The sequence below is a fragment of the Phialemonium atrogriseum genome, assembly GCF_030411735.1.
Source record: "Phialemonium atrogriseum strain 8032-3 unplaced genomic scaffold QBC33scaffold_2, whole genome shotgun sequence".
Taxonomy (NCBI): domain Eukaryota; kingdom Fungi; phylum Ascomycota; class Sordariomycetes; order Cephalothecales; family Cephalothecaceae; genus Phialemonium; species Phialemonium atrogriseum.
This window is the reverse complement of record NW_026848139.1, coordinates 2347596-2372654: the sequence shown is the minus strand read 5'-3', so window position 1 is coordinate 2372654 and position 25059 is coordinate 2347596. Positions and strand designations below refer to the sequence as shown.

The window sequence follows — 25059 nt, the reverse complement described above, 5'->3', positions numbered from 1 at the left end:
GCCCCCTGTCTTTACTAGCGCTATTTCAAATTATATAGCGTTTTCTATAAGCATAGCCTGTATTCGTTGCTGTATTTGGGGGTAGGCCAACCCCTCAGCGTCTGCGCATTGCACCCCACATTGTACGTCTAGCTTGCCTTGTCAAACTCGCCAGGGGGTTCGAACGCCGCTTTGATCGAGGCGGCCACCTAGAGAGGAACCATGTTCCACAGGTTGCCGCTGTCGACGACGGCCTGGAACGACGTCGTGTTAGCTGCCGTGGCGGCGTCGGCGTCGAGCCGCTCGACGGCTAGGCTGAATCACGGCTCGACGAGGCCGCGCTTGAGCATGGTGGTGACAAGCAGGTCGTAGCGCGCGCGGTCGAGCAGCAGTGAGTCGTTGGGGTAGTTGGTGCCTGGGTGTGCCGACGTCAGGGGCGGGTAGCCCAATCCCGGGATGCCGCTGATAAGGCCGTCGCCGACGTCCGTGGTGCTGTCGACGACGCCGACGGTCTGGTTGTGCACCGTGATGCTGGCTAGGGTGACGTCCTTGAAGCCGACAACGCCCATGGCAATGCCGGTGCCGTACTGCAAACTGAATGTCTGGTTGTCCACGGGAGCGAGGTTGTCGGGTGGGTCGTAGGTGGTGCCGTACTGGCAGTCTTCGGGCTTCAGCTCCGAGCTGTCGGCCTTGTCGATGCAGCGGAAGCCGGCACGGACAACCCATGTGTCGCTGCTCCCGGTGTCTGCCAGTAGGATGAATGACTGGTTGCCGAACTGGACTTCGACGTCGTAGATCAGGCCGTACTCGGTGCCTGTCATTGCGCAGGGTTCGGCCCGCCTTCCCGACGGTGTAGCTGCAAAACCTCCCCTGAGGCAACGGCGGCCATGGTTGCCGTGGAGGCGAGGATATGGGAGAGACGCATGGCCCCAAAAGAAACAAACTGTCAGGGTCTAGTATATGTGTAGAACGGGACTGTTACGATATATAGAAACCTATGTTCCCCCTTGGACTTCAAACCACCGTCTGAATTCAAGAGGGTCGCACACGTTACTATCAACGTTAACCAAAAACTAACAACGTCGTGATAACAACCATCGCCATTGGCTTGTTCGTCTGTTAAACAGGCAGGGATGAATCTAGATTTCGGTTAGTTAGGAAGGATGACGGGGCGTTGAATAAGACCATGCAGATTGGTCCTTGACGTGATTGGGTTGTCCGTCTATTTCAGATCGCCTAAGCGAGGATCAGGAAAATAATTATTTTCATCCCTGAGCTTGGCGGCGTCCCGTGCTGATCCTTCAGAACGCAAATTGAACATGTCATCGACCACAGAGAGGCGGTGTTGTCCCATCATGCCTTTAATTTGCGGCGCCTCTTCGTCAAGTATATCCTTTGTTTCTTTTTTTTCCCCCCCACATTATGAGATAGTAGCAGCCAGCCTCCCCAAATCTCAATATGAATTCGCTTTCCGCAACGACGGTATCTAAGAGTTGTGGGATGCAGTTGATTTGGTTAGACTCGGAACCCATGCCATGCCTGTTGTTAAGGCACTAGCATGTTGGTTTTTTTTTTTCTTCTTTTTTTTTTTACCAAAAAGGGATTATCAACAAAAGGTTAGATCGCACCCCTCTCACAAGTCCCTACTGTCTTGCTAATAACCTAGCAGCTGGACCTAGGTGCAATATTAGAGGCGTCTTATCTAATTAGCTAGCACGCTGTCTTTGAGGCGGATGCACGACAGCTGAAAACCACACGCAGTCAAGGCGGCTAATTTCACATCGCTGAGAGGTATTTAGAGCATTATTTACCCTGGTAATATCTTCCTGCATATGTGACAGGTTACACCCGTGTGGGGACCTCGGTCTAGGGGACCACCTCGGTCAGGGACCCCCGGCAACCGAAGACCGCTTGGAACCGAATGGAGGGTGGAAAATCAATCCACCGCGAGGACCGCCGAGACCCGGCCCCTTCGCGGCACCGTCGCTTACGGATTGGGATCCATAAAAAAGCGTAAGAAGCGCGCTGCACCTCTTCCTTCTTTTCCTTCTTCAATAGATCCTTCTTGTATTCAATAAAGCCCAGATTTGGCTAGTCAAATTGATCAACCTGATTCCCTCACACCACATAACTGTAAGAACTAGCGCGCGAATCGACTAAGTCACAATAAACCAAAAGATTCAGCAGTTTCGGCACCCTGTACCAAAACCTTCGCGCTCCGCGCCTTGTATTGTAAGATCCTGCCAAGTTCAAAGCCTCTCGGCATGACTTCCTCACGGCAATTGAATGCGGGGCTGGAAAAAACCACATTGGCAATTCAAGCGCCCTTGGCGACTCAAACCCCGCACACCAGTAGACTCACGTGGTGCCGAAACAATTGTAAGAACCAGCGTGCGAATCGACTGAGTCACAATGAACCAAAAGATTCAGCAGTTTCGGCACCATGTACCGAAACCTTCGCGCCCTGCGCCTTATATTGTAAGATTCCGCTATTCGCTCCAACCTATGCAACTCCCCCAAGATTCTTACAGTAATCTCCCCATTCGTCTATCTCAACTCCAAAGCGGCAGGTAATTAACAGTTGCTTGATCAGCTCCGCCCTCGCTCTTGGCTGCATCGGAAATAGCGATGCCGGGATTGAGGGCCGCGAAGCCTTTAAATCCATTACCATATCGGTTTGGCAGCGTGGTAGCCGGTGGTGTTGCTATACTATATTCACCGTTATGAGCATACCACACACGCTGCATGGGCTGTGTCCCCAAACCGGCGGTTGCCAACTCCTGGAGTCCAATCATGCCGTGTATGGCGCAACCTTCAGAGCGCATCCTCCGGGCTATGATGTCCCATGTGAGGCTATACGGCTTGTAACGCCTGACACACGGGCTGGAAAAGATAGGCACGGCCCGCTAGTGGTGGTTTGATACCACATCATAGCCTCGTATCTGCTGTTGGGCTTCGGAAGGATTGCAGGATTCAGGCTGCCCTAGCCAACCAACTCCTCGCCCGCCCTGTACAACCTACAAAGGCATACCTAACAAGGTGTATAGAGCAGGCATAATCATAGAACGATACAGAAACACTGTGTCAAGCGAAGTTTCTTCAGACTGGCAAGATCCTCCAGTATAAAGGGGCAGCAAGATCTCTCTCTTTTCCCACCTATTACTCCTCAACCCAACAAGCTTTACATTTAAACAGCTCAAGCACGAAGATAACTCTCTCTCAAAACACTCATCTTTACAAATCCACCAACAAATCCACCCAACATCAACCACTATGCAGTTCAACGCTGTTGTCCTCGCCCTTGCCGCCTTCGCCTCCGTTGCAATGGCTGCTCCGAAGGCAGACCACCCCTTCCCTAAAATTGATGAGGTGGAAAAACTGTTCCCTGGCGCCAAAGCGAGCTTCAACAACATGGCTGCCGGCCAGCTCAAGGAGAGGGCTATCAGCGGCTGTCTATATCATGGCAAGGACACGTGCATCCAGTGCAATGCTACCTGCTGTGGGTTTGATCAAGTTTAACCTGTGTGCAAATGCTAATGTCTATCTCCATTCGGCAGCGAACATCCACGACACTGGGGGTTTTATTGGCTGCATGCTTTACTGCTATGAGGGGTCAAACTGCTGCAAGTAATCGATCATGTTGAACACCCTTTGTCATGCTCTGCGGAGCAGGGGATACCTTTCTTACGCTCTCTATCATTCTCGGGAATACCTTTCTTACGCTCTCTATCATTCTCGGGGATACCTTTCTTACGCTCTCTATCATTCTCGGGGATACCTTTCTTTACGCTCTCTATTATTCTTGGGAATACCTTTCTTACGCTCTCTATCATTCTCTTTATCGTCTTCCTACCTACCTACGGAAGTAAAGCAGATGTTTGTTATAATTAAAAGAAATGAAACGTCGTGAAACTCACGTGATTTATTCCAGTCAGAATCTACAGAATGTCTTTCGCACTAGGTTGCTTCTAGTTTTACCAACGTACTACTAAAAATAGTACTAGTGCCTGTATGGCCCCACTACATAGGTTACTCGCATTAACACTTGAAACCCTGGTAGAGGTGTACACCTCCTCTAGGATTTCAAACGTTAGTAAGGGGTGATATACAATTTTAGAAGGCGGTGGCAATATGGCCCTACCAGGTACTCGCGCCAACGTTTAAAATCCTGGAGGAGGTGTATGTACTGCGTAGTACTATGCGCTCGGTGACGTATTTAGCTAGAGCAGGGGGTTGGAGCAGGGGCTGCGAGCTTGCGAGTGGCTCAAGCGCCTTACCATGCTTTAATGGCAGGGTTTCTGCTTTGTCTCAACACAGCTCCTACATCCCGCGTGTTGCTTGGCTAACAACCGACGTAACACAGAGCAATCTAATTGTCAGTCAGAATGGATCGCATAGAATGCAGGATTAGAATTCGCGGGTTCCATCAGTCGGTATAGAAAAGAGTTCGGCCGGTGTAGGAAAAGTGGGAGGCTGCAGATAATATTGCAAATTGTTCGCGAATCACCGTTGGCCCCCGCGTTGTAAAACGCAACCCCCACGGAAGTATGTCCAATGGCAATGCGCTCAGAGCTTGTGATGAGTTTTGTAGACAAATAGCTGCGGTCAAGGCCATGAATCAACGGGATGATGGCACACACGGATGTCCGGAGCTGAAAGCGCTTCGCCGCCACTGATAACTCCAACCAGAATCATTAGCTTCCATCAAACACATGTTTCTTCTCAGCTGAACACCCTTGGCCACCGCTGATAGGTCTGGCGAGAATCAGTGGTTGGCACCAGCATTTTGGCAGGACGAGTGTGCTTCGTCGCGCCCAATTATAGTGTTCTTCTAGTCCTTCGTTGAAGAGTGCTTAACACTCTCGAGTCGGGAGGGATAGTGTCTCCCCGGATTTGAAGGATTCACAGCGAAACCTCGCGTTGTCTCTAGTGACAACTGGCTTGTATCTAGTGACAACTGGCTTGTATCAAAGACTGGCCGTCATTGGGAATGAGATAATTCGGATCAGTACCTAGAGATCCGACGTTAAACTGCCCAAAAAGAGGCCTCAGTTGATTTGCTTTAGCCACCAAAGAAGACCGAGATCTCATTGCTGCCAGTAATGGAGACTGTTGACGTGGAGATCACGATGGAGACCTGCAGTCCAATGACGGACACCAACAAGTCTGCAACGGACAATAATGAGCCCACAGCGGACTCCAATGAGCGTGTTGAGTTCGAGAAGAACGGGGAGGTTGAAGACCATCTGTAGGCGACTGCCCAATGTTCTACCACTGTCCAATTATTCATTACCTGCTGAAGGAATTCGACACTAACGGAGTGGACAACTAGCCGCGTCCTAGAGGATCCCTAGAAAGTCGAACTAGCCCATCAATGTTTCAAGGACAGGTTGAGCAGAATCCTAAGGAAGGATGATGAGGACATAGCGTCAACGAAGGCTAAACTGTTCGCGCGGATCACCAAGACCCAGAACACTTATAAGACGACTTATCAGAATCGAAATGTGGCAGCTCAGGAGTTAAATGAAGCATCACGGGCACACGACGCATATCAACAAGTAAGACAGAGCGGTCTCGCCACCCGTGACGGTCAAAGTCGCCGTCGTGGTCGAGACTTTGGGCGGAAATGGTGATTGGGATCCCAAGAGCACGAGTTCCTGAGAGCTGTATCACAGGGTCGAAGGCTGCCTCTTCCTGTGTAAGAACTAGAATCAGTGACCACTGACATACCAGGAGGGCAATCGACTCGATAGACATCACACTTGGGACAGTTGTCGGATAGGGTAATTTCCGAAGCCACACTTATCCATGAATCTAGAAGAAGGATTACATGATTGGACCGTCGATAGCAAGCCACAAGTTCCACAACCTGCGTCTGTCCCAATTGGCTAACCTGGAGATCTCGTGATTTAGGCATCACATTGGGTACCGCGACGAGACTGAGATGAGCGTCCCGCGTCACCACAAGGCCAAACCTGCGCACAGCGCCGCACCGCTCGTCGCTCTGCTTGACTCGCCCAACCTGCTTGACCTCGAACACGCATCGCCAGCTTCGGGAACGACAGTTGCACCCCCTATCGAAAATGGCGAGAAAGAACAAGCCCAAGCAAAAGCCCAAGCAAGAGCCGAGGGCCTCCTATACGTTTCCGTGGCTTCATCGGGACGTCTCAAAGGCAGTCTCTGATGAAATCGGCTCGACGTGGTTCAACAACAAAGGCACCAAGAAAGACGCCAACAACGAATACTCGACGAATGTGATGGGCGCGTTCAGATGCGACAACGATGGCTGCTCCACGCGTGGCTGGAGCAGCAAGACGGTGGCAATACTTATCAAGGGATATCCCGACAATGGGTATCACGCAGTCGTATTCAACCAACGCTGCAGGTCCTGCAACAAGCTGGGCACCTTGACACTTGACAAGAACTCGTACGTCGAACGAGTGGCATATCGGCTGAACAAATGGGGAGGTGTTTGGATGGAGGTGCAGCCCTACAACAAGAAAGAAGGCCCACCACATGAGCGTGAACTTTGCGAGGGCTGTAAGCGTGGTTATTGTCAGCAAAGGTCTGACCGGGTGCTCTAAATCGGTGCACCCCCGATGGACCCGCCGCGGCGCCGAAGCTGTTGGCTGTGCAAGAGCTTGACCTTCCCGGGGCGCCTTTCAATGTGCTGGGGATGAACGACGACGAGGCTTGGTTGAGACTCGCGCTAGCGCGGTGCATGGAGGATATGTGGTACATCAGTACTTTGACTACTATTTCTAGTACTATATAAGCAGCAGCTCGGACTGCCAAGGCCGCTCCTGGGCTTCCATCTCGTCCTTGAAATATATCATCACTTGCACCTCCCGAAATCGCCGCCGCTAATTGATGCCATGGAAGCGAAACGAGACCGCTCGGGGACTCTTGACCATGGATGACCCTTTCGAGGCTGGCCTGGATGAGAAGCCCTAACATGATGTCGTTCGTGATGCTTTCCCTCTGTATTTGATCGCCATGATTTAGCGTGTAGAAGCGTGCTTGAGTCTGCGAGTAAGGTTAGTGTTAGATGGATTGAGATGTGCTGTCGGCTCGTCTACTACTGCTTCTACTACTACTGCTTCTACTACTACTGCTACTTATTCATCACCATCGTGCTGCCGAAGTCGTGGCTGCCATCGTCGGAAGCGTGCAGACTCCCAAGCGACAATTGCAATAGTGATGACGATACTGTGGTTCAAGCGCTTGGCAGTAATCATCCACAGCAGCAACCTAGTCAGGCTTAACCATTTGTTATCTTGGTTGACAGTCAGTTATCGAGTTGCGGCGCAGAGAGCTGCATGGTGAAGCGAATTTTAATTACAGCAGTCTAATACAGACAAGCCTGTGCCTAGCGCTACCCATAGGGCAAGCCATAAAGCATATGATGAAAGCTATGTCTATCTTCGTGGCGCAAGAGGTCTACAGCTAAACACCCTAACAACCCCCTTTAGTCAAGACTTGTATTCAGGTTCAGCCGTCACAATGGAATCCCGCTTCAGCAGGCCGCCGCTGCCTGTTGCTGAGGATGTCAACCGCCTAGCCTCGTCCCGCAGGCTCCTGTCGAATTCATGCCTCACTCTAAGCACGCTCTCGACATGAGCCAACTGCAGCTTCTCCTTCCGGAACCTCGCGATTGTGCGCGCCGTGTTCACCGCGTTAGAGATCTCCCTCCCGTTCAACTTCTCCCTCACAAGGAAGTCGACCGTGTCGTCCACGTCGTCAATGTCCGTCTCATCTTCGGGGACGCTCGACAGATAGCGGGTCCAGATCCGTCGTCGACTGTCCAGGTCTGGGGGCGCGTACCCCAGGGCTAGGTGGATGCGGGACTTCATGGCCGGGTCGAGCGACGCGAGCCGGTTGGTTGTCAGGAAGACGATGCCGGAGAAGTACTCGAGCTCCTTCAAGAAGATTGCCACGAGCGAGTTTCGGTTGCTGCTCCCGTCGGCGGTGGGGTTGCGAGCCTCGAGGAAGACGTCGGCCTCGTCGAGCAGGACGATAGCCTTCCACAGGGTGGCGTACTGCAGGATGCGCTTTAGATTGTACTCGAACATCCAGGGGCTGAAATTTGAGGCGTTTCATGTCAGTATGTGTCTAATTAATTATTCCTTGCGGGAGGCGGGTTTGGTTTGGCTGATGGCATCTGACGACGAGGTGCTGCTGTACTTACGAGCGATCCTTGTTCAGTTCTGCGAGAGAGGTTGAGATGAGGGCCTTCTGTGACCCTTCTGCTGCCGTTTCGGCTGTCAGAGTCTTGCCTACATTATCGAGAGTTGATTAGCGCCCTATCAACGAAGTACGGTTCGCAAGAAAACAGTATTTTCTCAAGTCCCAGCGAACCAGTCCTAGCAGAAACCCAACGACTTCCATTGGCGCAGGAGCAATGTGACTTACCCGAGCCAGGTGTTCCGTGGAGGAGGATCACCAAGCCTTTTCCCTTTTGCTCCGGTTGATCTCGTGCATTTTCGGGGAAGTGGTGACAGGTCACCAGGGCCTGCAAGACCAACTTCTCCTCCTCGTTCAGGATTAGCGAATCCCATATGTCGTGCTCCCACTCAATTTTCCTGATGCCGTCGACGAAAAAGCGACACCAGTCCTTGCGACTCAGCGAATACCCTAGCGCATACGGGGGACACAACAGGGGCTCCTGCTCTGCGACCTTGACCTCTACCCCACTGGAGTATTGGTCCTCCTGGAAGGACTTCCTGTCCAGGACGATCCTTCCGGTCTCGCTGAACGGCAGCCAGACACTTTCAAAGTCGGCCATTTCAGGGTGGTAGAACGAGTACGGAGGCTCCTTGAGGAACTGCGCGAGGCCATCGTACGCCTCGACCGAGACGCCTCTGTGGTCGAGGAACTTGCGGCCGCGGATTTCTAGCGTCGCCTCGAGGTCGTCTGCGCCTTTGACGAAGCGTCTCGGGTAGATGGGTAGGTCGGTGATGAAGGCCGGGTTCTCCCCGCCGAAGCTGCGCTTCTGGTAGATGCGGATTACGTGGCTTGCCTGGCCTGCTAGCTTGCCGTCGTGGTCGGTGTACGTGCAGTGCACCTCCATGTACGGCCCGGCGGTGGTACTGGTCTCGTAGGCCGTCTTGTCGCAGCGCAGGAGCCACGGGTGGCCCATCACGGTGGTGTATTGCAGGTCGCCGGGCCTGAAGAGGACCCATGCGCGCGAATACGTGATCTGATTCTTCTGAATCATAGTCATGACAGTGTCCCGGTCGGCGCCGATCTCGTTGCGCATGAATTCCAGCAGCAGGTTCAGGTGTTGGCGAACCGAGTTGTCTGTTGTCTCTTTGCGATGCTGTTCCAGCTTGTCCCAGTAGTGCATGAACATCTGGAACGGACTCTGGAGGGTGAAGGGAGTGGTAAAGTCCGCTGCCACGGCGGGGTACTTGTCCCCGATAACGTCACGGAAAGCTCTGAGGATGTGCGCAGAGTTGACAGTGAGCGTCACAGACTTGAGGTCGTACTTTTTGGTGAAGGTACGCTTAACGACGAGGGCATAGGGAGCGTCGTCGTCGGTGACCCGCACCTTGCCGAAGGGCTCGATGAGGGTCTCTGTTGCGAGCTTCCCATCCTTCTTGGGTACTGTATGATACGTCTTGAACTCGCATCGGGAGCCGGTATCTGGATCCAAAGTCGACATGGTGGCCGACTCACTAAAGGATCAGACCGTATTGGTATGGGATTTCCTCGCAATGTAAAATTTGTTCTTGGGCTGTAATTAGTGGGTGCAACTGTTTTCGTTTTCTCCCATCCCTTCCATGTCGGCGGATCGCCCCGCTCCCTCAGTAGCAGGGCTGGGATCCTTCGGTTGGGTGGCTGGGGCACAAAACGGCAAGGCGCAAATGCATCCACACTGCGTGATGATTGGACCAGCCTGGACCGGAAGTGGCGGCTTGGATGCTATGTCTGTCAGCATCTCGTAAAGGCATAGCCCATTTTAGAAGGATGGTAAATTCCCGAGGCGCGAACACGATTGGCTGCTTTGGTCGGCCATGCCATGCCAGCAATGTTACATGGCGTTGCGTCTGACTGACCAAGCCCCAGGTTTTTGGGGGGGTTAGGCTGACAGACTCCAAACAAACCTCCACCGATCTGGCTCCACGATGCCCCAGTGCAAAGCGCGAGCAGCCTAGCGACAGATTGGTAAATCGCAACTCTCTCGACTTCTTGGCATCGCGTGATCGCGGCCATGGCGCCATTCCTAATCACGGACTCTCCGGCCGTTTCGAGTACGGCGACGCTCGTGAACAATGACGCATCAAAAGCTAGCCCCTTCTCAAGAGCAGCCGTTGAGTTTCTGGCGGAACTAAAAAAGAGGGACGATGCGAAGAACCCTTTCGTGAGAGAACTTCACAACCAACATTTGGTGCAGGCGGGCAGCGGCGCGACACAGAGCCAAGTTTCGGCGGCGGAACTGAGGGATTTCGTGAGCCGACTCCAGGCTCAAAAGCGGACTGGACGCAGCCACCAGATGCTCACGCGCGTCGGCCCCTTCATCGATGGTCTTCAGAAGCTCATGATGGCGTGTGAAAATCTCGCACAAGCAGCACCGTTTGGCGTGAGCGTGGCGTTTTCGGGCGCCCGCATCGTCCTGGAGCTCGCCATCAAGATGAACAACTACCTCGAGGCCGTGGTGGATGCTTTGGACGAGATCGGGGTCAGCCTCAAGTGCTACGGGAAGTTCGCCGAGGCACACGACTCGTCCGCGGACATGCAGGACCTGCTCGCCAGCTCGTACAAGCAGATTCTCAAGTTTTGGTACGACGTTTCTCACACGCTGTCGCAGAACATGTTCAAGACGGTTTTGAAGAGCGTCGCGAAGCCCCTGGACAAGGACATCAAGACTGCACTTGACGGCTTGAGGCGGGACAGCATCAAGGTGCTGACCCTTGCGCAGGCGACGGCGGCGCAGCAGACACGGCAGGACAGGGAGGCCGCTCAAAGAGGTGCCATCGTCAAGTGGATCATGGGCGACAAGCATGTCGACGCGCGAATCGACCTGAAAGACCAGCTTGACCGTCGCCACGAGGGCACGTGCCAATGGATGTTTGAGGACCAACGGTTCAGGGACTGGCGGGATGCCACCGAGAATGCAGCGCTGTGGTACAACGCACCCCCAGGCTCTGGAAAGAGCGTGTTTGCAGCCACGATAGTAGACCACCTTGTCAAGCGGGGCGAGAAGGTGGTGTACTTCTTCTACTCCTTCAGCGACTCCGTACGGAGGCACGGAATAAACGGTCTGCGCTCCTTGGCCCTGCAGCTATTGACGCTGGTCACGACCCTGCCAGATAAGCTGGTGGACATGTACCAGACCGAGATGAAGAACCACGCCATCACCCTCAACGCTCTTCACGATGCCATACACGCTGTTCACGAGCTCGCCACGCAATGCGAGCACGTCTATATTGTTGTTGACGGCCTCGACGAGTGCATCCAGGAGAGCACAATCCTGCTCAGTCTAGAACACCTCATCCAGATGCCGACTTACGGCACAGTCAAGTGGCTCTTTACTAGTCGCAACCACACAAGCATACGATCTGTCATGGAGGGGCTCAACGCCGTAGAAATCCAGCCAGAGCGAAGCTTCATCTCAAAGGACATCCACGCGTATTTCTCAAGCCATATCACCTGCCACGACTGTGTCGACAACTGGACAGAAGACGAGGACAACTTTTTATACGCAAGGCTAGTCTGTGAGACCCTACGCGGTGAGGGGCTCACTTGCGAAGAGGAAATCGACATGGCCCTGCGCAAGTTTCCCAAGGACTTGAACGGCTACTACATGCGGTCGCTCGAAAAGCTCTCCGAGAAAACTGAGGAGGAGCAGGAACTCGCCCGGTATGATTTTTTTACGCTTTGTCTAGCCAATTAGCTACTGGTTCCAATCACCTGGCACCTCTCAGATATGCTAACATGGAATACTAATTAGACGCACATTCCTGATCCTGATAGCAGCGGCTCAGTCTGTCTCCCTCAACGAGTTGCTGGAAGCATTGGCCGTCCGCCGGGGAGCCAAGGACCATAAAGCTTCACGGGTTTCCTCGGCCGGGGTCATCGAAGACCTCTGCAGTCCCCTCGTCGTCTTCGATAGGCCGAACCAAGAATCCAATCTGGACAACCCACGCCTCAAGCTTTGCCACAAAACAGTGGAGGACTTCTTCATGCAGGACCAAGACAGCATCAGCGCAGAAGGCCGTCAGCACCTGCGCAAGTACTTCGTGACGCAAGACAGCGCAAACCAAGAGCTCGGGCTCGACTGCCTCACCTACCTGCAGTACGAGCGATACCAGAAGCCTGGGTTGGATCTCCCTTCCATCCTCGCTCAAGTGCCGACGCCCCGGAACCACGCCTTCCTGCCGTACGCGGCCACCTTCTGGGCCCAACATCTGATGGATATCCGCCCGTCTCCGCCCATAACCGAGATGGTCAGGGCATTCCTCAAGAGTCCCGCGTTTTGGACGTGTATCGCTGTCCAGTCCCGTGTCGTGCCTTACCTGTTTGGCCGATTCGCACGCCGGGGAGGTGGATCGTACACGATGGGCGTTAGGGGCTTGCAGTGGCGCGACGAGGACTTCTCCGGCCTCCCTCTTCCGACTTGGCTAGATTGTTGCTCGGAAGAGGGCATGCTGCTAGACCGGTCACTCTGCTGCTTCGTGAATGAGTGGCGAGAGGTCCTGACCACGAGCCCTGCAGGTCTCGAGCTGTGCCTTCCGCTGAGGCACTTCGATGCGAGCTGCCACCTTATCCCGCTTGAAAAATCCAAGGTGGTGAGGGTTGCACAACTTGAAGAATCGATTGACGGTATTTCTTCCTTCGCCGATGTGCGTCTAGTCGATACCACGTTTGTCGGAAGGACGCTTTGGGCCGACGTGCTATGTCGGGGGGACGAGAGCGGCGGCAACGTCGGGCAGTTCAAGAGGATGCGGATACCGCTTTTCTCCAAAAAGAACCCGACGTCAAGCACGCATAGGTTACCGATTATTCGAGGCGACGAAGCTGGTGGGACAATATTTATCGCCCAGCGGACCAAGAGCCCAGACTCTGTCCAAGTACTGAGGATAAATCCAGAGACTCTAGGCGTGAGACTGACGATGCAGGATCATAGCGAAGAGCACAACCCACCAATCCCGTTTTCTAAGGAGAATGTCGGTAGGAGAGGAACTTGGGAAGTTGTGTCTACCCAGGATGTCGGACCTGACACGAGCAGGGATTCGTCTATGCGGATATTACACGCAACCTGGCAGAAGTATAAACCCGTCCTGCAGACCGGTGTCTGCCAGTCCCAAGGGGAGGACAGAGAGGATGACAAGGACGACTCGCACTCGTCGGAATCCGAGGATGAAAGTGACGATGACTCGGACTCTGACACAGAGCCAGACGCAGAGTCGACGAAGTCGCTCAGTGACACCAAAGCCGAGGCTGCTCACGAGACGCCATCCGAGACGGATTACGAATCCGATTCGGATGAACTTGTCAGCGACTGCTTGATAGTGGTGCCACTCAACAGCCGCCCAGTGTGGCATGCCTGGTGTGGTCAGCCTCGCGTCTGGTCTAGAGTCACTTGCGCCGTGCATCCGCTGCTACCCCTGGTGGTCGTCTCCCACACCGCACGCCAGCTAGAGGTCATCAACACCGCCGAGCATACCCAGAGGAAGAAACATCTTCCTGAGCAAGCAGATCTCCAAGAGGCGCCGCTTGCGAGTCTACGAGGTAATTTATCTGTCCAAGGATCAACACCCAATATCCGCCCAGGCTACCCCCCAACCGCCCGCCCCCCGATGAGTAATAATTATTACTGATAGCTTACCCTCAGAACTTCGCTTCTCCGCCTGCGGCACCTTCCTGCATTTCCTCTCCATCTCCTTCGTCCCCGATAAAGCCAGCACAACAACTGCACGCGTCACAGTCTCGACCTTTAATTTCAATCACGAGGGCGGCAGCGACGACACGCTCCTGCGCGAGGGCCAGGCTCGACGATGCACGTACACATTCGATGGTATGCCGCTGCCGCTGGCTCTCACCTACTGGAGCGACGCCGAGGTGGTCATCGCGCTGCCGCCGCTGACATGCGATCCGAAAATCCTGAAAATCAGCTTGCCGCAGAGGCCAGCATCAAATGGGCAGGGTACCGACTGCGAAGATGCGAATTCCATACTGACGCTAAGGGAAGCCATTTATTTCCCGACATCGTCGCCACGGCGGAATCCGCGCTTGAGCTATAGGGATGGGGGAGGAGGCCAGAAGGCAGAGGACAGCAGCTACATCTACCTTGCTCTCGACACGCTTGCTCCCGACAAAGCGTCGAAGGCGCTGGGGCAAAGGGTAGGAACTTTGCGTTCTGGTTCGAACGCTCCGCCGCCCCTAACCAGTGACACAGAAGACGGTCGTACCGGCGAGCCGAGTCTTGTGAGTCCACCAGTCGTGCTGAGGTGGAAGATAGCGCAGGCAGGTGGTTGGCGAACTTGGAACCCCGAACTTGATGGGCAGGCGTCGGATACAAGGAGGGGGCTGAGCGTCTGGGAGATGTTGAGAGGCGCATTCGTGGACAGTGACAAGGCGTTCAGCGTGCCTGTCCGTAGCGGCTTGGACTGGACGAGGAAAGGGTTTTTGAGCTGCAATTAATTAGCTTGCAATCTGTAAGGTCATTTCTATCAACCAATAATGGTCAAAATGAAGGAACATGGTTTCTAGTCGATATATATGGGAGGCGGCAGAGATTGCCGGGACCATCATGGCTGCTCCAGTGCCAATTCGATGCGTCCTCCATAGCAAAAGAAATGGCTCTGGTCCTCGTCATTGCGCAGGGTCATAGGTCTCTAACTCTTCACGTTGGGATTTCTAGCCATTCGTTGGGCCGGGGTGTCATAGTATTGCACATTAATTATCACATAATCAATCTGACCGCATTGGGAGTGAACACTTTGACCTGATATCCACTGCCACATCACATAGGTACAGCAGCTCCATCATGAATCCCACCCACTTGCTGTCGAGAGAAATAACCCTACCAAGTCGAAGGGCCAAAGGTCTCGCCAGGAGCCACAGTGGCCTTGATGGCAGCACCGTTAGAGTCGAGGTTGTTGAAGGCATTGTTGACTTGGGTGTTCCCATCGGCGCGAGGGTTCATGAACCACTGGGGAGGGTTGACCTTCTGGGGTAGGATGAGAGCGAAGAAGATAACCAAGGTGCTGATGTACAGGCCCGTGTCGAGACCAGCCGAGGTGATGTAGTTGTACTTGCCCCACCAGCCCTTGAATCTGCGCTTGATGAAGCCGTTGAAGAACATTCCGATGGCCCCCCCTAGATGGGCGAGCGAGCCCCTGTTAGCATGGGGAAGATAACAGAGAAGAGAAGCAAATGTGAAAGGGGTATTGACTCACAGCAGAGGTAAATATAGACAGTCGCAGGCGGAATCTGCCCGTTCCCGCCGAAAATAACCGGCCAGTGCAGATACCGAATAGGACTCCGGGGCCATCTCTTGGCCGCGAAGTAGGTGATGACAGGTGTGGCTGCGCCAACGAGCCAGAACCAGTGTAGCTTAGCATACAAGGCCCCAGCGCCGAAGATACGGGCAGGTCCGACCACACCCCACACGACTGCGAGACGGAATTAATGCCAATATCAGCACGGGGGCCGGTCAAGGGGCAAAACTCCCAAGAAAGGAAGGGTTGGTTAGACGAGGATGGGGGGATAGGATAAATGCGACGTACCAGAGGCAGTGTAAAAGACACCGGCGCCGGGGCACGAGTAGCCGTCCACCTGGTCCGGGCTGCAGACGTTGTCGATGCTGCCAAGTGCCCAGTTGAAAACGGCGACCTGGACGATGCATGACCACACGCATGCCGACACTTGGCACATAAAGGTTACACGAGGCTGTAGAAATCAGGTGAGATTGGCACACGGATATCGAGTAATTCATAGCGTTGAAGCCCGGATGCACTTACAGGCACCTTGAGGTAGTGACCGAGCTTCATGTCTTGCAGGAAGTACAAGGCTTGGGCCATGGTAATGTATCCCTACGAGGACAAGGTCAGATTATTCCACCTCCTCCTGTCTGAAGGGATGTACATGGAGAGTTAGCTCTTTTTGGCGCTCACATAAGTCTTGAATAACATCATGGCGATGGGTCGGCCGGGAAGCATATAGCCGATCATGAACTCGGTCAAGACGTTCAGCCCAAGTCTATGGTCGGGTTAGCGCCACTGAGAAAGGCCAGGGTCTCTCTAATACGCGCGTCTCTCCGAGACGGCGCGGACGTACTGAGTGTTGGTGATACCCTGAACCATGCCGATCGGGACCAGGAAGACAATAGAGAGGATCATTGCGATGATCATGGCCCACCCTACGCGCGCGCGCTATCAGTTTGACAATTACCAAGAAACTCGGCCAAGAAACGATGGTCGTCGGTGCAAACTCACATGTAAGATGGGTGTCCCAGTACAGGACGGTGACGAGAGAAAGTGCGAACAGAACAGCAAACCAGACATAGTACCACCAATCGGGGGTGTCGCGGTACTTCTTCATCATCTTGAGATGGACGTCGGCGTCCTGGTTCCTTGCAAGGCGAGCGCGCTCGTAGATCTCCCTGCCATGAAAGAGGACTGTGTGGACAATGACTGCCGACAGGGCTCCAAACGACACACCGTAGCAGAGGCTGAAGAAAGTGCCGAGGAACAGTGGCGAATACTTTTTGTAGGCGTCGACGTCGAGACGAAGGTCCTCAGTTAGGATGCGACTGACATTGTAGCGGTGGCCCGTGTTGTCGTAGGACGAGGTGCTCGAGATGGGGAGGTAGTCTTGGTGCCACGTGCCCGTGTACTTGACACCCAGCCCGGCTATCAAGAAGAAGATGATTACGCCGATTGTTGTATTGACGATGGCGAACATGGGGTAAGGCAGCGGGCTGCCGATGAAAGCAGTCATCAGGGTCCAGTCGAAGGTGATGGGGATGATGCCAAAGCCAGTCTGGTTCCCGAAGATCTGGTTGATGATCAGGTTCGTGGGCGCGATCCACACGATCCAGTCAAAGTAACTGAGGCCCTGGGCAATCCAGCCGGGGAACCAGTACCAAAGGAAACTTCCGAGCATGACGTATAGGAAGAAGCGGTACCTGCCAATTTTCCAGCCGTTGGTCTCGGCAGGGTCCGACGGCGTGTGGTCGTGGAGGGTGTACATCAGCGTTGTGTTGGCAAGTGTTTGGGGCCAGATCATGGCGGCGGGCCAGATCAAGAAACGACGGACGATGCCGGCCATACCGAAGCCCAAGCACTGAGTGGTAATGACCAGGAGCATCTGGAATCCCCAACCGAACTTCTGCTTGTAGAAAACCTCCTGTGCGAGGAGAACATCGGTCGCGTACGCTACACCGCCCTGGATGGAGACATTGGACATCATGACAATGACGGCATGTTCCTTGATGTTGAAAGGACCGGGGTTGAGGTTCCACTTCAGGCCAAAGGTATTGAACTGGTGGTTGGGAAGGATCTAGACGCAGAGACACGTTAGAAATGCCATCGGCACGCAGATTTTATCAAGCGCTGAAATAATTAAGAGGGAACTTACCCGTGCCAACCCAACTCCAACGGGGTAGGCCAGAAGTTGGACGACATAGACGTAGATGTTGATGGACGGATTGCGGAGGGAGAAGAGCAAGTTCACGGCCGAGACGACAGTGGTTGCAAACATGCCAATAACCCACGCCCTGATGGTATTCGCAGGCACATCTCTGTTGGTTGACACGCGACGATGTGAGCAATGGCAGCAAATGGACAGACAATCAAGGAGCAGGTTGCTTGGCGTACATGTCGTAATTGCGCACGGCTGTGCGAACCTCAAAGTAGGGAGAATCTTCTTCAAGCAACGTGTGCTCGACACTTGCCCCCTTCTCCGTATCGCCGCTGTCGACGGCCTTGTTTACCTGTTCGATCTGGTCATAGTCCAAGTTGAAATCCCATTGGTGGGTCTTCTTGAACTTCTTCAGCTGTTCCAGGGCCGAATCGGTGTCGCTGCCGGTAGCTCGTGTAATCTCGGGCTCGGCATTGCCTCCCGAGTCGGCAACCTCGGCGACCGTTAGCGACCCCGGGCGCTTGCGGAACCAGGAAACCATGCTGAGTTGTTGCTGGCTGGCTAGGTTAGTTAAGTCAAGAGGTGCCAAGAAGAACAAGGATTCCTAGGACTCGCAAAACTGCCAAGCGTCCCCAATGGGTTGATATAAACCAGATACCCACAACCCTTCGGGGGAGAACGCGGGGTTAGACGCAGAAGTGCCATATTATCAGACATGAAGTTGGTGTTACTATCAGCTAGATTGGGAAGGTTATTTAAGCCTGAGACCACCTTCTTTTTCAAGCGATCCCTTTCCAACCTGATTGGATCCCCGCCTTCGTGCTACATACACTCCGCACTCCCGGCTGATATCCTACATCATGGGATGGGCCATACCCTACATACCTGGCCTATCAAAGACCTACGACAGATAAGCTTTCGGAACCTGCCAGCCAGCGGGACATTAATTAACGGCGAGCTGGTCGGCGAAATTACCGAAGATAAGGTTGCAAGAACAGGACGACGTCACCTACAGCGTCCAGCCAGTTGGGCGCCGTGGATTTCAAAACGTCGGTCGAAGAGCACCGAGTAATTTTAAGGTGTCGTGTCGGTCGAAGCGCGCCTTGTATTTTTAAGGTGTCGTATCGGTCGAAGCGCGCCGTGTATTTTTAAGGTGTCGTGTCGGTCGATGCGTGCCGTGTATTCTAAGATGTCCGGTCGAAACTCAAGATAATATTCCCTCGGATCGCTGCCGTGTTGGGAACTTGGTGAGGACGTTGCACTTTTGATGAGTTCTTGCCCTCCAAGCCTGCTTTCTCTACGTCAACCAAGATGCCAATATCTACCTCATTAACAAAAGAGCTTTCCACGAAGGGCCAGCTTTTCGACTACATCGTTGCGAAGCAGAAGTTCCCAGATGACGACTGTCGAAAGACGAAGGCTAATTCTAGGTGGGTGCTTGAGTATTACCCCAGATACATACCTAAAAGTCTAAATCAGGAAGGCAATCCGCACCACCAAATCATCATGGAGCTAATTACGACAAAAATAATGTGCCAACGTCGGAGAGAGGTGGAACGCCATAAGCGGATAATTCAAGAAGCTCGCATGCACGCAGATTAGCCCATTTAGAGTTAAGATGACTACGCTGATCCAACATTATGATACAGAGCTTCCCCTAGAACAACTCCGCAGCCTGCAAACCGTACGCCAACCTGACGCGGTCCTGGTGCGATACAAGTGGTGTTGAAACAGGGCAAAACAACAAAGCAAACACAATAAAGATCAGCGGCCCTGTAAGGAAGTGAGGGCGGTCTCCGACCGTATATTGGAAAAGTACGTGCTTGCATGCCTTCCCAAAGTCACCTTGAAAGCCGTTCCGGCTTTGATACTCTCTCTCTCCACGTGACCTTGCACGTGCCGCAACTTCTCCCCCTTTTTCAATGTGTTCTGCGACAGTGCGATCAACTCGGCAGTCGGCCGTAGCTACTTCGCTAATTATACGACGGATGCCGCCAACTTTGTTGTGGCTTGGTTTAACGCGACGATAGCCTCTAGAGGCATGAGTGCCCTGACATGGACGCCTTCTGGATTTGGAAGGCCGACCGTGTCGCCTACAAGCTCCCCGACAAGCCCGCCGCCAGGGAATTGCTGGTATCAAGTTGTTCTGAACGATGTCGTATTCAAATAATGCCAAGACACGGCCAGGAGATCTCTAGCAACAAGAATACTATCTGCCAAAATAACAAGCCGACCTCTTCCATGACACCCAACGCACCTAAGATACCTATGCATCCGTCTCCACTCCAGGCTTTCATCCCTACCTTACTTGGCCCCAGATGCCACTGTGCTCCAAGGATCGTCTTCCCCGTTGCTGACCCATCGTGCCAACAGAGTTGGCGGGATGTCGATATTAACGGGTCGAGTGGCCGACGTAGCTCTATGGGTCTTCGAGGGCTTGGAGCTCTTCTTGCCAGCATGGGTGTTAGCGTGTTCCTGTGATACGGCCCAGCTACCAACGCCTCGAAGGTCGTTGTTCTTCGTGCAGTCCCTAGTCCAGTTAACACTAGATTCATGTTGCCAAGGGCCACTCTTGACTCTCACATTATTGGTGTTGCTGCGAGGCTCCCAGGTTCCTCTTCAAGGCTTGGTCGACGGTTGATAACGGGAGTGTCGGTTCGTGAAGGGTGTGTCCAAGTCCAAGTGGGTCGACTTCTAGTATCTGAAGACGCGGGAGACTAGATAGGTTGCGGTTGGAAGAGGTATGTATAAGCGGCAGAAAGCTGAGAAGACGAGTGAATCCAAGGTGAAATTTCAAGTTTAGGTAGGTACCAAGAGCAGCGATTTATATCCAGACAAGAATCGGGTAGACATAGGTGCGGCGCACTGCCCTGGCCAGCTTACACGTATGAAGGGTGCTTTCTACCCTGCCATCATTTTGATATTGACCTCGTCAGCGAGGGCAAACAGACAGAAGTGCACTACACTCTGCCACGACTTTTGATTTGTGGAGGCTATGGCAGTTCGTCGTTGCTTCCACTTGGCTAACTTGGAACAGAGACTAACCTAGGGGTCTAGCTCTCTATTGGGCCACCTTGGCCTGGTTTGCCACATCTTCCCTTTCGAACCCCGACAGCCAGGGCCCAACTTCATTGCCCTGGCACGGTATGACACTGAAACCTATTGTACTGCACTTTTGCTAGCCCATGCGATTGGGTATTTCAGTGGCGGGTCTCGGCCTGTCTCAATGAAGTTCAACTGATGACCCCCTGCATTTGCATGCATTGCACTTCAGTTTTACTGGTTTGGGGGACAGAGGGCGGGCTGCCGAACCAGCCGATGCTTAAGGCAACCAAGGGGGGCGTCGGCGGCGTTTTGACTGGGCTGGTTCGCAAGCTTGGAGTGCACCTTTGTTCTGGCTACTTATTTGGCAGCTGTCTAGTGTGCACTTTTGCTGATTGGCTGTAGTGACCGGGGGAGGAGGGGGCGAGTGTGGGGGGGAGATGACCGAATAACCAGCCACATCCATCTGCCAGTCGCCTTTTTTTTTCTCTTTTTCTCTCTCTGTTTCCTTTCCCGCCGTCATATCGTTTCTATCGTCTTGAAGCCGATACAGTGACAGTTTTTCAGCTGCTACTTCCTCGCGTTACTCATGTTGCTGTCATCTGTGACAGTTCTTCAACCGCCATGAAGCGCTTCCGACCGCTGGCGGCAAAGGGGGGGCCACCACCGGCTTCCCAGGAGACACAGGCCCCTTCCCGAGCAGCTCCGACCACCAAGCAGCGCCGCTATCGCCACAAGAATGAAGAATGGGAATTGCGCAGAGCGACTATCAGCACATTGTACCACGATGAAGATAAGAGCGTGGACGAAATTGTCGCTATCCTCGCCCGCGATGGATTCATAGCAAGGTGGGCCGACGCCCTGCAGCTGTCACGCCGGTCGTCATCCGAGTTCCTCCATTGACCGTCTCGCAGCCGGCGCCAATATCTCAACAAGTTCAATCTGTGGGGGCTGCAGAAAAACATCAGGCAGAATGACATGAAGATTCTCGTCGCCAAGGGTGATGCTCGCATGGCCCGGATGGGCAAGAAGACCACCTTCTTTCTCAACGGTCAGCCCCTGGCAGTCGAGTGCCTGGAGCGCTTCAAGAACAGGCAGTTTATTAGGCAGGGACGCTAAGATCAATGTGCCACTCAAAAACAAAGACAACGGCTTTGGAGACTTCTTCGCTCGGCAGACCACTGAGAATGCCCGATGGACTGATCGCCTAGATCGACTTGAGGGATGGGAACGGTTCTTGCCATGTCGCAGGCGGACGCGGCACGGGTATTACCCAATGGAATCTTGCTTTCCCCGTGGGGGTCTGGTCGCTGATAGACGCGTGTGGGATCCAATGGGGGAAACAGATCATGGCGACACCTTCCAGCCGTCTCCGTTGTATCAGCATCGAGACCACGATAAATTTCATGTGTGCTGCAACCGTGACCAATCTGGTCGTCTCCTGAAGCCAAGTGAGGAGCGGTTTGATCCCACACCTAACCTTATTGAAAGGCAATGGGACCCAGATGGCCTAGATGATATTGTATATGATGGGGAGGATTTGGAACAAGACACTTTCCGATTATTAGACTGCTTCAATTGAAATGTCATCTTCTGCAAGGACTTGGCCTAGGCCAGGTTCACTTTTTTTTTTTTTTTTTTTTTTTTTTTTTTTTTGGCACAGGCAGGCAGGCACCGCCTTGTAGCCCATCTTACATACCAATTGGAACATCACGCTGGAAAGTCACCCTATGGGCTAGTTTGATTCAGGAGGGGGGGGGCGCTGGGGGGGGGTTTGCCGCCAAGGCAACCACACAGGGCTCCACGCTGAACAATATTAGCACAACAGGGGTCGAAGCTCAGCTGAGGCTTGCGGTTTGGCTTGGAGAAACAGGCGGCTCATAGGCGAACCACGGGTCGATCTAATTCGCATATAATTAACCTGCGCCCGCCCCCCGCTTTAAAGAGCTTCGAAGCCAACTGAAAAACAAGCCAGGGAACCATCCAATCCAAATCGCTGAAGAGAACAACACAATGGGTGAGTCTTACTTGCGACTGCAGTCTTCCTGAATCCATAGTCGCGTGGGGCGATAATTGACAACATACTGTATTGTTCCAGATGCTGATACATCCGATACGCCGGACTTCAACGATGCTTGGGCTGTCGCGCCTCCAGAAGGTGAATGGGATCCACTTTCAGTACAGGTGGAGATGACCTATACGATTTCTTCACGATCCCTCCTATGCCCGACATCAAGGTGGATGAGCCAACCGTCGGGGAAGAAATAACTGTTCAGACATTCTATGAAGGACCTCCGGCGTGTAAATGCTGCACGAACTGGGTCGAAAGGCTCCCTAATCTCGTACCCGAAGTGGCAAAGGAAAAGTACGACGGGGCGGCCATCTGTATCTACAACGGCAAAGATCACATGGCCGACACCCTCGGCGGTCTTAAGGAGATCAATCCGCGACACATTACGATACAGAGCTCTGTAATCCGCAATGAGATTGCGCCAATCTTGGAGAAGGGTGGGATGCTGGGCACGCCTCTCGGCAAACACAAACTCACCATCCACACCCCATTCAAGGAGCTGTTCTTCGCTCACCCCCAAATCGTCCAGTTGTACCACAGCCACGCTGCTGGAAGCCAAGAGAAGAAACACCTGAAGCTCCTGGTTGACGTCATGGGGCAGCTGTTCCACCGGACCTCTCCGAGGGTTGCTGAGCTTCACGAGAAGAAGCTGATCGACTGCGCACACCTCTGGACCATATTCCCCCGTGGGATAATTGTTTACAGCTGCATCGCTGGGCAGGACCATGTCTTTCACGTTGACTCTGTCGACCGTGATCCAACGGCATGAACCATCCACGGCCGCTTTCTACGATTCGATGGTAGAAGGTTTGGGATAGCAAAGGCCCGACTCCGAGTGAATCAGTTCCATGGTACTCGGCTCATTACGAACCTCAATGTTTACCCGCTCAGTTTCCATCCGGATGCCGCCAAACTCGAGCAGAGATTTGGGAAACGCGGCCGCAGACTCTTGGAATTCAACAACATGTCTTACCAAGAACACGTCGGAACCTCCCGAAAATGCCTTGCCGGCGATATCTTCGACAATTACGGATATGGCAATGAAGACGATGAAGACGAGAACTGTGCATGCGAAAATATAAGGGCTGGAAGGCCATCCATCAATGTGAGTACTAGAATACCCCGAACACCATGTGGTCCTGCTATGCACTTTTGCACCTCGGGTCTCTTCAGAAATGAGCACTGGAGGACTAAGTTTTCCTAGATCACTGGGCGGGTCATCATAGACGCGTTCGCGTATGGGAAATTCGGCCCCGGATCGGCTATTGAAGTCAAACCTCTGAAGAAGCAAGGGCTGTATACCGAAGCCACGGACGAGGGAGTTGATGATGAAGACGAAGACGACTTAGGGTTACTGACAAAGACTCTCAACAGGTCAGGGTCTGGTGGCATTGCTGAGTGGCAGCTCTGGAACCGGTAAAACACTCACAGCCGAAGCAGGCAAGACCAAACCAACACCTTCTCCATTTTTCAGATCATAAGCTTATCGTCGCAGTTGCCGACAAGTCCCAGCAGCCCCTATATCACCTGCATGCTGGTGAACTGGGCTCTGATCAGTCGTCAGTGAAGAGAGCCTTGAGAACGGCGTTTGACCTTTGCTCAGAGTGGAATGCGATCATTCTTCTTGACGGCAAGTAACCACACCTTCTTCTACCTTTGGATCTTTCCTAACAGAATGTAGAGGCAGATGCTCTCCTTAGGTCTAGGTTAGAGCCTAGCCAGACGGCACGAGACCTGAGTTGTGGTAAGATGATTCCTAGGATTTAAGAGCTGACTTGGGATTCAGTTGCTGAACCTTGCTACAATAGTCATGCTTTCGTCGCTCGAATACTACACCGGCATCATCTTTCTCACTACCAACCTCCCGCAAGAGCTTGACAACGCCTTCATCTCTCGTCTTGACATCCACTTGAAGTACTCAGGCTTGACGTTTGATAACAGAAGACGGCTATGGCAGAACCTTCTCCAACTTCATGAAGATACTCTGTTCCAGGCTGGTCTGCGAGTCATGCTGTCCGACAAAGATCTTGACGATTTGGCGACGTGGCGACTGAACGGACGAGAGATCAAGAATTCAGTCAAGAACGCCACCAAGTGGTGCTTCATAAAAAAGATGGATGTGACAGCCCATGCCTTGAAGGTCGGCATAAATGTCACAGCCCCTTTGGCAGAGAGCGAGGTTGGAGGAGATGCATCTCAGTCAGGCAGCAGAAAGCGAGGTCGTGTGGATGATGAGTATTATTGATGGCGAGCATTTGGCATTCAACATGGGAATTGTTGGACGGAATACAACTCTGGGCTCCGCGACCTTTATCCGGCGCTAGACAGACCGATAGAGGTTGGCTACTTCCTCTTCCTACACCTTCGCGATGTGTGGG

At 53.3% G+C, this 25059-nt stretch overlaps 9 protein-coding genes across 9 annotated transcripts; 6 read left to right on the top strand and 3 right to left on the bottom strand.

Annotated features, from left to right (window-relative positions):
• Nucleotides 1–299: 299 nt before the first annotated feature.
• QBC33DRAFT_511558 (aspartic peptidase domain-containing protein) lies at nt 300–800 on the bottom strand (the record flags this gene model as incomplete). Its single annotated transcript, XM_060425848.1, has 1 exon — nt 300–800. The coding sequence occupies one exon, from the start codon at nt 798–800 to the stop codon at nt 300–302; it is 501 nt and encodes a 166-aa protein (XP_060288296.1).
• A 2452-nt stretch (nt 801–3252) lies between these two features.
• QBC33DRAFT_555247 (uncharacterized protein) lies at nt 3253–3498 on the top strand (the record flags this gene model as incomplete). The annotated part of the gene is made up of 1 exon (XM_060429614.1): nt 3253–3498. The coding sequence occupies one exon, from the start codon at nt 3253–3255 to the stop codon at nt 3496–3498; it is 246 nt and encodes an 81-aa protein (XP_060288295.1).
• A 2420-nt stretch (nt 3499–5918) lies between these two features.
• On the top strand, nt 5919–7010 carry QBC33DRAFT_525596 (zinc-binding domain-containing protein). Its single transcript, XM_060426834.1, has one exon. The coding sequence runs from the start codon at nt 6063–6065 to the stop codon at nt 6561–6563; it is 501 nt and encodes a 166-aa protein (XP_060288294.1). The 5' UTR covers nt 5919–6062; the 3' UTR covers nt 6564–7010.
• Nucleotides 7011–7300: 290 nt separating this feature from the next.
• On the bottom strand, nt 7301–9785 carry QBC33DRAFT_525595 (P-loop containing nucleoside triphosphate hydrolase). Its single transcript, XM_060426833.1, has 3 exons — nt 8392–9785; nt 8168–8255; nt 7301–8058 (listed from the first exon to the last, which is right to left on the bottom strand). The coding sequence occupies exons 1-3, from the start codon at nt 9641–9643 to the stop codon at nt 7452–7454; spliced, it is 1947 nt and encodes a 648-aa protein (XP_060288293.1). The 5' UTR covers nt 9644–9785; the 3' UTR covers nt 7301–7451.
• A 226-nt stretch (nt 9786–10011) lies between these two features.
• Nucleotides 10012–14905, top strand: QBC33DRAFT_525592 (uncharacterized protein). The gene is made up of 3 exons (XM_060426832.1): nt 10012–11841; nt 11933–13713; nt 13817–14905. The coding sequence occupies exons 1-3, from the start codon at nt 10193–10195 to the stop codon at nt 14623–14625; spliced, it is 4239 nt and encodes a 1412-aa protein (XP_060288292.1). The 5' UTR covers nt 10012–10192; the 3' UTR covers nt 14626–14905.
• On the bottom strand, nt 14684–18150 carry QBC33DRAFT_566211 (OPT oligopeptide transporter protein-domain-containing protein). Its single transcript, XM_060430452.1, has 9 exons — nt 17805–18150; nt 17566–17728; nt 16422–17487; nt 16264–16345; nt 16101–16185; nt 15948–16019; nt 15714–15876; nt 15384–15599; nt 14684–15303 (listed from the first exon to the last, which is right to left on the bottom strand). Exons 1-9 carry the CDS (start codon nt 18107–18109, stop codon nt 15008–15010), a joined length of 2448 nt encoding a protein of 815 aa, XP_060288291.1. The 5' UTR covers nt 18110–18150; the 3' UTR covers nt 14684–15007.
• A 2978-nt stretch (nt 18151–21128) lies between these two features.
• On the top strand, nt 21129–21804 carry QBC33DRAFT_566210 (uncharacterized protein). The gene is made up of 2 exons (XM_060430451.1): nt 21129–21458; nt 21525–21804. The coding sequence occupies exons 1-2, from the start codon at nt 21235–21237 to the stop codon at nt 21727–21729; spliced, it is 429 nt and encodes a 142-aa protein (XP_060288290.1). The 5' UTR covers nt 21129–21234; the 3' UTR covers nt 21730–21804.
• A 766-nt stretch (nt 21805–22570) lies between these two features.
• Nucleotides 22571–23548, top strand: QBC33DRAFT_174203 (uncharacterized protein). The gene is made up of 2 exons (XM_060422370.1): nt 22571–22627; nt 22709–23548. Exon 2 carries the CDS (start codon nt 22773–22775, stop codon nt 23448–23450), a length of 678 nt encoding a protein of 225 aa, XP_060288289.1. The 5' UTR covers nt 22571–22627; nt 22709–22772; the 3' UTR covers nt 23451–23548.
• A 97-nt stretch (nt 23549–23645) lies between these two features.
• Nucleotides 23646–24926, top strand: QBC33DRAFT_555239 (uncharacterized protein; the record flags this gene model as incomplete). Its single annotated transcript, XM_060429613.1, has 5 exons — nt 23646–23786; nt 23886–24055; nt 24122–24240; nt 24363–24425; nt 24490–24926. 5 exons carry the CDS (start codon nt 23646–23648, stop codon nt 24924–24926), a joined length of 930 nt encoding a protein of 309 aa, XP_060288288.1.
• Between the last annotated feature and the right edge of the window lie 133 nt (nt 24927–25059).

What these genes read in the sequence shown, in the direction of transcription:
- QBC33DRAFT_525596 (XM_060426834.1), top strand. Translation starts at nt 6,063, where the DNA reads ATGGCGAGAAAGAACAAGCCCAAGCAAAAGCCCAAGCAAGAGCCGAGG.
- QBC33DRAFT_525595 (XM_060426833.1), bottom strand. Translation starts at nt 9,643, where the DNA reads ATGTCGACTTTGGATCCAGATACCGGCTCCCGATGCGAGTTCAAGACG. An exon ending in CCACGGAACACCTGGCTCGG is followed by an intron (nt 8,256 to 8,391) that starts GTAAGTCACATT and finishes TCGATAATGTAG; the next exon opens with GCAAGACTCTGACAGCCGAA. An exon ending in GAACTGAACAAGGATCGCTC is followed by an intron (nt 8,059 to 8,167) that starts GTAAGTACAGCA and finishes CTCAAATTTCAG; the next exon opens with CCCCTGGATGTTCGAGTACA.
- QBC33DRAFT_525592 (XM_060426832.1), top strand. Translation starts at nt 10,193, where the DNA reads ATGGCGCCATTCCTAATCACGGACTCTCCGGCCGTTTCGAGTACGGCG. An exon ending in GAGGAGCAGGAACTCGCCCG is followed by an intron (nt 11,842 to 11,932) that starts GTATGATTTTTT and finishes AATACTAATTAG; the next exon opens with ACGCACATTCCTGATCCTGA. An exon ending in GCCGCTTGCGAGTCTACGAG is followed by an intron (nt 13,714 to 13,816) that starts GTAATTTATCTG and finishes GCTTACCCTCAG; the next exon opens with AACTTCGCTTCTCCGCCTGC.
- QBC33DRAFT_566211 (XM_060430452.1), bottom strand. Translation starts at nt 18,109, where the DNA reads ATGGTTTCCTGGTTCCGCAAGCGCCCGGGGTCGCTAACGGTCGCCGAG. An exon ending in TTGGAGTTGGGTTGGCACGG is followed by an intron (nt 17,488 to 17,565) that starts GTAAGTTCCCTC and finishes CTCTGCGTCTAG; the next exon opens with ATCCTTCCCAACCACCAGTT. An exon ending in TGTCTATATTTACCTCTGCT is followed by an intron (nt 15,304 to 15,383) that starts GTGAGTCAATAC and finishes TCGCCCATCTAG; the next exon opens with GGGGGGCCATCGGAATGTTC.
- QBC33DRAFT_566210 (XM_060430451.1), top strand. Translation starts at nt 21,235, where the DNA reads ATGAAGCGCTTCCGACCGCTGGCGGCAAAGGGGGGGCCACCACCGGCT. An exon ending in CGCGATGGATTCATAGCAAG is followed by an intron (nt 21,459 to 21,524) that starts GTGGGCCGACGC and finishes ACCGTCTCGCAG; the next exon opens with CCGGCGCCAATATCTCAACA.
- QBC33DRAFT_174203 (XM_060422370.1), top strand. Translation starts at nt 22,773, where the DNA reads ATGGGATCCACTTTCAGTACAGGTGGAGATGACCTATACGATTTCTTC.